This window comes from Podarcis muralis, chromosome 1 (genome assembly GCF_964188315.1).
Source record: "Podarcis muralis chromosome 1, rPodMur119.hap1.1, whole genome shotgun sequence".
NCBI lineage: Eukaryota > Metazoa > Chordata > Lepidosauria > Squamata > Lacertidae > Podarcis > Podarcis muralis.
In genome coordinates, this window is record NC_135655.1 from 108084587 (window position 1) to 108095969 (window position 11383).

General features: G+C 45.7%; 1 protein-coding gene across 4 annotated transcripts in view; it reads right to left on the minus strand.

The window, feature by feature from the left end:
- Window positions 1-3991, minus strand: part of COBLL1 (cordon-bleu WH2 repeat protein like 1) — a 93129-nt gene extending 89138 nt beyond the window's left edge. Inside the window, exon 1 of one of the 4 annotated variants that reach the window (XM_077936814.1) lies at window positions 3871-3991. Coding sequence is in view for 3 of the 4 variants with exons in the window: in XM_077936825.1 (XP_077792951.1) it covers window positions 3402-3448 (47 nt within the window). In the remaining variant the exon portion in view is untranslated. The other 3 variants (XM_077936825.1, XM_077936820.1, XM_028747388.2) reach the window with 3 other exon arrangements.
- Window positions 3992-11383: the final 7392 nt, after the last annotated feature.

Genomic DNA, 11383 nt, shown 5'->3' on the forward strand with positions numbered 1-11383 from the left:
CCGCCCCGCGTGTGCCTATGTGGGGCACGTTACAGCCCCGTGACGTCAGCGCCACGCAGGCAGCCAGGCAGGCAGACGGCGAGAGCCCCGCGCTGGGCGGCCTCTCCTTGCCGCCGCCGCCCCGCCTCTCGCCGCCCGACTCGCCCGCCTCCCTCCAGGCAACATCTCGCGGCACACCAGGCAACGTCTCGCGGCACACTAGTGTGCCGCAGAACACCGGTTGGGAAACACTGTGCTACACTGTCATATCCTAAATGGAATAACAATCTGTTTGCACTTCCCCCAAAAATGACATGTCTAAGACATTTTATGAGTAAGTGGAGTAGAAATGCACATATGTTTTAAGTGAAATATATGAACTGGGGCATAACAAAGGTCACTTGGCTTATAGCTGACTTTTCTGTGTATTTATTCTATTAAGTTTCTATCCTGGCCTTCCTCCCAAGGCAGCAAACATAAAAAATAAAACAATAAAAAATACAAACATATTAAAAACATTTCAAAACAATTTAGACTGTAGGCAGTCTAAACCATAACCCCAGAGGTATACAGTGGTACCTCAGGTTAAGAACTAAATTCGTTTTGGAGGTCCGTTCTTAACCTGAAACTGTTCTTAACCTGAGGTACCCCTTTAGCTAATGGGGCCTCCTGCTGTGGCCGCACCGCCGGAGCACGATTTCTGTTCTCATCCTGAAGCAAAGTTCTTAACCCGAGGTACTATTTCTGGGTCAGCGGAGTCTGTAGCCTGAAGCATCTGTAACCTGAAGCGTGTGTAACCCGAGGTACCACTGTAAATTTAAGAGTCCTATGAAAAGCCAAAGGATATCCCACCATTCTGAATCAAATTAAGGGGCACACACAAAGCAGAGGGACTTCAACCTAAATGAAGTTTGCTAGGAGGCACCAGGTGCCTTGAAACAAAAAACCCCCATCAGCCACTTAACTGTACTATTTATACCCTAGTCTTCACTCCATGGAGCTCAGAGCAGCCTTCCATATGGTTCACAGGTGGTCTACCAACCAGGAACCGTTTGGGGCAGATGCCTTTTCACTTTGTTGAGCCACTTCATGTCCCTTCGGAGTGTTCATTACATCCTTTGGCCCTGATCCCAAAACCACAGCACATGCATTTTGCATTATTGTCTTGTTTTTATTTAACAGCCTTTGTTCGCATTATTAAAGCAAGCAGCACTTGAGTTCTGATTTGTTCTTCTTCCGTTACAGTTTTCCTACTTGCTGTGCTTCAGCATGGACAACAGACAAGAAGCAGACCCATTCTTCTCTTTCCAACTTCTCTTTCTGGCTCGCAGACACGGCGAGTACTCTCTGCAATACTGTCAGCTAATCCAGACTACTAAGAAATATTTCTTCCACATAATTAAGCTTTTAAAATAGGCTTGGTGTCCCAACAGATTTCCTGCCTATAACCAAGACATATTAACGTACAATGATATGAAAGAACAGGTTCTGGCCTGTTGCTAAAGTAAATTCCTATCATAATCTACAGGGAAAAATGAAATCTGCACTTTTGTGCTTCCACTATACTTGCACACAAACCCGACACAAAAGACAGATTAGATTATTTTCAGAGCGGCGTACTCTGTTTCACACACCCTCATTTATACCTGCACAAAACGAACAATGAAATGCCTTGGGGAAGAGACTAGAGTGTTACTTAGCCTGGCTACGTTGCTCCTGGTTTCTTTGGACAAGGCCAGCACCTGAATTTCTCCAACGATATTTTCAGATTGTCAAGCTGCCATGTGCTGAACTACCTGTTCTTTTATTTTGTGTACACAAACGCTAAGTACAGTCAGCACACTTGTTAACTCTTCAGATGCAGCCCCTGAGGAGGAAGTGAAAAGAACTGGAGACACAGGAACAACATTCACCCTTAATTCCCCTTGGAAGCATGATTGATCCTAACCATTCCAATGGACTGGAGGCAAGTTTCAACTTTTCAGTTTAGTGGCTTTTTCTTTTCAGTAACCAAAGGATGATAAGGAGAAGACAAAGCACACTTATGAGGTTATTCTTGCGGTGCCTTCCTTGCCCTACTAGATTATGCATTTTTAATTTTGTTTTAAGGTTTTCTTTATTAGAAGCACAGCTGTTCCCTCCACTAACACCCCACGTATACTTTCCCTGTTCAGAGAGATTTCCCTTCAACTCTACATCACAGTCACATACATGCTAAAGATGGTTTGCTACGTAGCAAGGAGATTTTCAAACTCTGTGCAGATTCCTAAGCATTCCCAGGTATTGCCTTTCAAACGCTCAAGCCCAACAATTGCCTTTTATGAAGCTAAGTTGACCTGACCTCCATGGGTGTATTTACTGAATCTGAACGCACGTAAGGTGCATTATTTTTTCACCAGAACACTCTGTCCACATCCCCTCCCTTTTCCCTCTCTCCAAGTGTTTCCACATTGCATTTTACTTCTAAGGATGGGTTTCTCCCACACACAAACTTTTTATAACAGGAAAAATATCAGCATTTTATACCAGATTGGCTCTCCATTATATCATAGAACGCCTTTCACACACACACAAAAACCCACACACAAAAAAACAACCTCACAAAACCAGGCTGCGATCCTGTGCACACTGATGTGGAAATGTGCACCATGGAACATTTAATGGGTATTCGGGTTTTATGCCTTTTCATTGAGTCCTGATCTGCTTATTCCAAAGTAAATGCCCCACAGCCTGCTCCCCGTCCCAAGCAAGTGTGTATACTATACACTGCTTAAGAGATACACACACATAGATAGATGGATAGATAACGTGAGTATGAAATACGTGCTTCTTACAGTGCGAGTCTAAGCAAGCATGCTTACTCAGAAGTACTCCGGCGAGTCTTAACTGCAATCCCCAAACAGAACACCCAAAACTGTCAGGAAGAATCAGAAACTAAATTCAAAGAGGAAATGCCCTGTTCGACTAAGAGCTGTTCGACAACCGAACGGGTTTCCCTTGGGACATGGCGGTCTCTCCTTCCTTGGAGATCGGGTGACCACCTGTCGGGGATTCTTCGGCTGAGGTTCTTGCATTGCAGGGGGCTGGACTAGATGACCATAGGGGGTCCCTTCCAACTCTACATTTCATTGATTCTATGATCACAGCAACTCTACAGACCACGTTCTTCACGTGTTGAGGTCTCTGTCGAGTCAAAACCACCACCACCCCAAACACAAACGCCCCCACCCACCCCGCTCCACCTCTAGTGGCCAGGGCAGAAGAAAAGGAGGCGGAGCGCGCCCGAAAGGCAACTTGTTGCAACTTAGCCAAGTTGCGCGATCAATCCGCAGAGGCTTGCAAGGGGTGGGGGGTCGGGGGGGTGTTTTGCGTTGCTTCCGCGCGCCTTGAAGCAGACGGCAAAGGCTGCGGGTGCTGCTTACCCGGAAGGAGGGAGGCGAGCCGGTGCCGCGCACGTCTGGCCGTCCATTCCTCTCCAAGGCGGCTGAGGCTGCAGGCTCCAGGTGGAGGAGCTTGGAAGTCTTTTCCGGCGGCGCGCGAAGGAAAGCGCCCCCGCCGAGGCGCGCAGGCAAAGTCAGCCGCCCGCCCGTCTCACCTGCGGCGGCGGAGGGGCAGAGCGCGCTCAAAGGAGGCGGCAAGGGCTGTCGCCTACCCCCCGACGACGGAGCGCGCCGTCCCGCCGCCCTTGGAGGCAGCAGCCCCGCATTCTTCGCCTCCTTCCCCGGCTGTGGCTGCTGCCCTCGCGCGCCCAGACGGTCCGCTCTGAACCTCCCTCTCCCTCTCTCCTTCCTTCCTTCCCTCCTCCTCCTCCTCCTGCTGCTTCCCCTGGGGCTCAGCGGGAGCCCGGCACGGAGCGCCAGAGGGATGGGAGGCTGCCCTTTGAAACCACACCTTGGAAAACTTCGCCAGGGAGTGGGGAACTGGCAGCGAGGAGCCTTCCCGGACGCAAACGCCAGAGGGAAACAGAGCTTCCCTGTTCCTCCGCGCTCCTGCTGGCGGTGGCCGCCGTCTCCTCCTCCTCCTCCTCCCCCCGCTTCGGGAGCCGCGGCTTCCCGCCTTGGCGCACACTGGCCTCGCCACACGCGCGCGCGCGCCGCCGTCCCTCCGCGCGTTTTCCCGGGCTCAGCCTCGGCGCTGGAATTCCCCCCTCTTTTCACCCAGCGAACTGCCGGAGCAGCAGCAGCAGCAGCTGTTCCCGTTAACGGGCTGCTCCAAGCTGCCGTCCCCCATTCCGGCCGCTAGGGCGGGAAAGCCAAGCGGACCGAGAGCCGCTTGCAGGTGGGGGAGTGGGAGGGACTGATCCTGCAGCGTCTCGCCCGGCGCTCCTCGTTTCGACCTCTCCTGCTCTTTTCCCGCCTCTTCTGCTAGAGGAGAACGCTTCGTGCAGCCTGATGAACCAGCGGTTCTCAAACTTTTTCTCTGCGCCACACTTTGGGAATAAGAAATTGCTCGCGCAACTGCCCATTTTGTTATTGATAAGAAATACCCTGAGAAACGAAAAGAAAGAACTCTTGGCAGTGCTTGATTTCGAACGCAGAGCACAACTACGTTATAATGTGATCGTGGGACGTGCAGAAAGTATAAAACAATGCAGCTACAATGCATGAATCATTCCCAAAATATAATGATAAGTGAGCCACTAACATATGTACCTTAAAGGTACCCCTGCCCGTATAGGCCAGTCGTGACCAACTCTGGGGTTGCGCGCTCATCTCGCTTAAGAGGCCGGGAGCCAGTGCTGTCCGAAGATACTTCCGGGTCACGTGGCCAGTGTGACGAAGCTGCTCTGGCGAGCCAGCACCAGCGCAGCACACGTAAACGCCGTTTACCTTCCCGCTAGAAAGCAGTCTCTATTTATCTACTTGCACTCAGGGGTGCTTTCGAACTGCTAGGTGGGCAGGAGCTGGGACCGAACGACCCCGCCGCGGGGATTCGAACCGGCGACCATGCGATCGGCATGTCCTAGGCACTGAGGTTTTACCCACAGCGCCACCTGCGTCCTCTACATATGTACCTTAAGAATGTCTAAATTATTACTATTATTATTATTATTATTATTATTATTATTACCCTTATTTATTATTATTATTTATTTGGCTTCCAACCAGATATTAAAAACTCGATGAGAGGTGTGTGCTTGCTATTGCCAGGAAATCTCATTTATTTAGGTCCAGTTTGAGACAGACAAATTCTCATCTCATCAACACAAAGAAGCTTTTCTCTTTTCTGATCTTTCATATTTGTTGAGAAATGAAAATCCCCATTCACAACAATATGAAGTGGAGAACAGTAGAATAGCCAATGCTCCTGAATATCCATATTCTGCAAATAAATAACAATCATTTGATACTATACTACACTGAAATGTTTAAATGGTTCTTTGATGGTCCTTGAATCTTCACACTTGCCATCTTTTCCTTACACACCTTTGAGAACTACTGCTCTAGCCCATAAAAGCCCAGGTGACATTTAGTTATTATTACGGTATATTTGTACAGCATGAGTCTTTTAAAAGAGGCCCTGTGGAACATGTGTACTCTGTATCCACGGGGCCTCTTTTAAAGGACTCACTCTGTATTATGCTCCACCTTTCCTTAAAATGGATACATTGCTTTTTCCTCCCCTTGTCCTTACGATCCTCACAACAACCCAGTGAGGAAGCTTAAGCTGAGAACTAGCCCAGGGTCATTCAGTGAGCTTTCTGACTGAGCAGGGATTTGAAGATGTATTGGAGTTGCGGAGAACACAGATGGGGAGACTGCTGTTGTGCTCATGTCACAAGGACTACCTGCTTCCTTATGTTCCACCTTGATCACTGAGATCATTTGATGGGGCACTTCTGTTGGTTCCCCAAGCCCCTGGGGCCATCACCAGAGACAGCTTTTTTCCCATGTGGCAGGCCAAGCCCTGTGGAACTCCCTACTGTAGTGATTCAGTAGGAACCATTCCTTCATTCAGATGCCTCTTGAAGACTTTCTTGTTTGACAGGCCTTTGCGACGTGAATTCTCTTTTTAATTCAGTCAGTATCTAACAATGTTTTTAATTACGCCTTTATGGATCTTTGTTGCTTTTGTTTTTATATGTTGCATTCTGCCTTTTTATATTGTGGGCATGCTTTTTAATGAAAGTGTGGTTTACATAGTTGCACCTGGCACTTACTCCGAGGGGCCAAGACAGTTTCAGATGCCCCAAATGTATTTTTTTAGGGTGCCAGGCTCCCTAAATTTTCAGAGGGAGTTTGGCTCTGCCCCCTGACTCCTTGTGAAATCAGGACATCGTGTGACATCAGGGCCCCCCAATCCTCTGGAGAAGCCAGACCCTCTGTACATTTGCAAATAAACTTTCTTCTTGAGGGCTTCTGATAGACATCTGGTTGGCCACTGTGAGAACAGGATACTGGGGTAGATGGGCATTTTGTGAAATCCAGCAGAGCTTTTCTTATGTTCAGTTGGCATCATATGATTGCTGTTTATCTGACAAATGCAGATAACCAGCTTTGTGCTGGACTTGTTTTTGGTCTCCTTAAAGCTGGCAAGAAGATCATAAATGTGACTGGTTGTCTACCTATTACATAACTGTCCTTTCAAGAGATCTTAACAGTACCTAATCTCACATCAAAAGCACAGCACATTACATATATGGATAAGTAAGCCTTTGTTCTCGTTACGTTTACAGTGCGTACCACATAATGCAAGTTGCATAATAAAAGGAAATGGGCAAACAATGGTTTTTATATCTTTTGTTGATTTTTCAGCCTGCTCCTTTGGTAGAACACACATACGCACCGGAATCTGCCGCTGTGCAGAATAGCTTAAAGTAACGATGGCATAAGAAAAATTGACGGGTCGTGCTTCCCCCTTATGACATGAATGTGTTTTCTCTGGAATTTTCAGATTATTCAAAGACTGAATGATCTTTTTTTTTTTTTTTGGCATGGATGCTCCATTTTGCTCCTTGCTTGCTTCCCAGGTATCTACATCCTGATCACATGTTGTTTCTGAAAACACCCTGCTAAGCTGTCCTAGTTCCCAGCCCAAGACAAAAACTGCTAGAGAATTAGCTGAGCTCCTAAAAAGAAAACAGTCTCTGTTAAGTCCCTGTAAGGTGAACAGTCCTGGACCTGATCGGTGGCCATATTGATGAACACTGGCTTTATTGAAATCAAAAGGAGTGAAATTATACTACCTGTGCCTGTTTGGGCTCCTCTTTCTCAGGGCGAAATAAAGACAGAGGAGCGACTAGTGGGAAATTTCCATTACTGTGAGTGAACTTACGCTGCTCTCTAAGCTACAGTTCCCTGAAGCATGGGACACATTGGCATTATTCCTTTATCACATGTTAATGGAGCAGTGCCCATATTCCCAGCTGTGAGGAAATGCAAAAGACACATCAGCCACAGCTGCAACCAGGAGAGTACAACTGTGTCAGCTATAAGCAAGTGAAAAGTCTTTTGTGTGCTTGTTTTCCCAAGCCCCATCCACTTGCACTTTTGGACTGCAAGCACAGATCATTTCTATTAAATCAACTTCTATTCCACTAATATTGTATTAATTCAACTTCCGTAAAATGGATTTGTGCTTTTTCATGTTGCTTGTGGGGGTGCATATGACCAATTCTCTAATGCAGGGTAGCAAGAAAAAAATAGTGAATCCTAAACTGAGTGCCCATTCAAGTCATTTTAAATTTTATGTTCAATAGGCATAGGGCATCTGGTTTTTGTTTTGTTTTTTTAATACCTTGAGCATCTCTGGGGGAAATGTTTATAGGCTGCTGACAATGAACAGTTGAATTGTCACACCCTTTGTGCTGTGGCAGATTTCAAGTGCAGAGTGAAAGTAATTTCCCGTGAAATTACTCCTGAAATCCTTTGCATTTGTCTTTCTGTGTGCAGTGTGCATGTGTACACATACTTTTGCCTATTAGAAAATGTTCAGTTGTTTTCAGCTCTAAATAGGTCCTCTTTAGCCTGTCACTTGATTCTACAAAATTGCTTCTTCTGATAATACATCACTTTCTTCGATGCCTGTATTGCCTCCTCAGTGTTTGTTTTGATCTCAGGATTACATTGCCCACCCAAAAAACCAGTGAATTTCAGAGCATTTGTTGCAATCAGTTCATTTTTATGCCCCATAATAATCTGATATGTAATCCATGCTCCTGAGGAATAATCATATGTGGCCTGAAATACAGGGGCAAGATTTCAGCTATCCCCTGATGGCATCTCCACATACAACATTATTTGGTTATTCAGTTGCCACTTCTTGAATAGAAGCCAAATGTGTTGCATAGTTCTTTTCAGGATTTAATTTGCTGATGAAAAGAGGTACGTATTTTAAAAATACATTTTGCAGGGTAGAGTATGATGGCAAGTGTTTTATTCCAAATTCATATTAAAAAGGTAAAGGTACCCCTGCCCGTACGGGCCAGTCTTGACAGACTCTAGGGTTGTGCGCCCATCTCACTCAAGAGGCCGGGGGCCAGCGCTGTCCGGAGACACTTCCGGGTCACGTGGCCAGCGTGACATCGCTGCTCTGGCGAGCCAGAGCCGCACACGGAAACGCCGTTTACCTTCCCACTAGTAAGTGGTCCCTATTTATCTACTTGCACCCGGGAGTGCTTTCGAACTGCTAGGTTGGCAGGCGCTGGGACTGAACAACGGGAGCGCACTCCGCCGCAGGGATTCGAACCGCCAACCTTTCAATCGGCAAGCCCTAGGCGCTGAGGCTTTTACCCACAGCGCCACCCGCGTCCCTAAATTCATATTAATTTAAAGCAAATGCTTTGAAAGGAATTTCTAACATCTCTGGTGTTATAAAAGTTCATCCCATGATCTTTCCAATGGCAAAAAGTCACAGGATTTGTAGAGAACAGAGGGCCCCTCTCTTGTTCATGTTTCCAAAGGGATGGCTTGCTTCCCATAGCACTATGCTAGGGTTCTGCTACAGGCTATTTCAGGGTTGAATATGCCACCAACTATAGAGCCATTTACTGATCAGATTGTGCAGAAGGTGTTCTGTGTCTTCTTTGGGTAACTAAATAGCACATTCAGGAAAAGAAAGGAATTGAATTCTGTACCTCTCCGATGAAAATAGGGACGTCCCATTCCATAATGATAATTTTACTATTTATACCCCATACATCTTACTGGGTTGCCCCAGCCACTCTGGGCAGCTTCCAACATATATAAAAACATAATAAAACATTAAACATAAAAAACCTTCCTTATACAGGATTGCCTTCAGATGGCTCGGGGGTCGGATAACTCCATACCCGCCAACATTTCTCTAATGAAAATAGGGACATCTTGCCATACCCTTCGGCAATTCTCCAATGAAAATAGGGATGTCCTAAGGAAAAGTGGGGCATTCTGGGATAAAATAAGAAACCGGGACAGCTTCTCTAAATCAGGAACATCCCTGGAAAATAGGGACACTTGGAGGGTCTGAGATGTTAAGGGTCTGTACTCTTTACTTTGGCTGATTTGTCCCATGTATACAAACAGGTCAGAATGAGAACTGCCTTCTGCTAAGGAGAGCCTCCAGATATTGCTAGACTACAATTCCCATTATCACTTGCCATGTTGACTGGGGCTGATGGGATTTGGAATTGAGCATGATCTGGAGGGCCACAGGGTTACCCATTTGTGGCCTAAGCTTTGAGCAGGAGAACAGGAAGCCATGTTGAAATGTGAGGCAACAACTGTATTGAAGGATGAGCAGGAACTGTGGAGGCAGCACAAAGTATTCCATACATTTAGCAGAGATGGGGTGGGATTTCCTGTCTTTCCAGAGTTGTTATTACGAACAGACAGGACACTTCAGCTGGGTTCATCCCAGAAATGTGTGTGCACAATAAATCTACACAAGTCATTTGATAAAGAGCTCCCCTGTTCACAAACTTGTGTTGTTGCATTATATATTAAGCACTGCAACTCTGGGGTTGTTCATGCCACTTATCCCAAAGTACTGTGATTTTTTCGTTTCCTTCCAGTCAAAAAGCCACCGTTCCTAAATGATGATTGCATCCCAGATGTTGCGGAGGGGGCTTAATTTTTGGAACTGGATGTTGGGGCAGTTAAGGTGCTGTGTTGTTTAAGAACAGCAGGTGGATATTCAGTTTCACTGAAAAAATGTTAGAGGACCAGTGTGTTGAGAGAAGAGGGATAAAATGGCAAGTTTCCTCTCAGGTTTTCAAAAATGATCTGGAAGTTGTTTCTGACAAAAGAAGTCAGGCTTCAACATAACACCAGGCATAACCTAATAGTTGTGCTATCTTCTGCAGCACTCTCAATGGTGATGTGGTCAATCATTTACCCAAAGTACTTACCCACAGCTTGTATCTTGGCCCACTTGATTGAATTAATGTACTCATTGCCACCTTCAAATTTCACTGTGGTGAGTGGTGCAGAACGCTTAAGGTTTATCAAATTCTATCCTATGTTAGCATAACTTGCAGGTACCAGGGACAGCTTGTTACAATTTATACTAATCACGTATTAATCAAACCCCAGAAGAGTTGCCATGTTTGTCTTTTCTAGCAAACCCAGCCATAAGTCCCACGGTCTCTTAAAGATGAACAGTGTGTGTGTGTGTGTGTGTGTGTGTGTTTCTGCATGTGTTTGCACGCATCATTCGCAACATTGTCTTTAAAACACATTCTATGTTTTAAAATTTAGTACAATGGACTTTGGAATAGCATTGTGCAAGCTGGGTGTGGATTATAAAAGAGAAGGGTGTTTTCCTTGTTAGATTCATATTATGACTCACCTCAGCTAATTAGGTGGAAAATAGAGGTGCCTTATTCTATTAATAAAGTACAGATAGACAGCATTACAATTTTGCTGTTGCAGCACAATGATGAAACACAGGACAATGAATCGAGATCTTCTAGGATCTTCCTCTCCCAAATAGCTTTGCATTATTGTTATTATTATTTTCAGATAGTTTTTGTAGCATTCTGTTCAATCAGTGTGTTCCATCATGTTAGCCTCCAAGTATCTCTTTCAGGGAACAAGTAGGGGCAGGTACACGCCACATGAAGTATTGCTATGAGCCAATAGTTGTTTCTTCATTTTAATCATTCACCCATTTGCAATCTACCCATTTAATTAAGCCTCAAAAGTACTTTGTGGTGGTGGGACGCTCCTCCTTATTACTTCATGTACTCTTACTCAAGGTGCACTTTGTAAAGGAAAGAGCGATGAAAGAGAATAAGCAGGAAGAAGGACTCCCAAATTGCTCCCCATGGCAGCAGCTAACCTGTGTGGTGAGCTCTTCCTTTTGCTCACCTCACCTTGGAGTTATATATCTATATATTCCATTTCACCAGCGAGGCTTCTCCATGTGACAAACCACTGCAAAACAGCTCAAAGCATAGAGAGAACTACTTCTACAGGAAGACAGG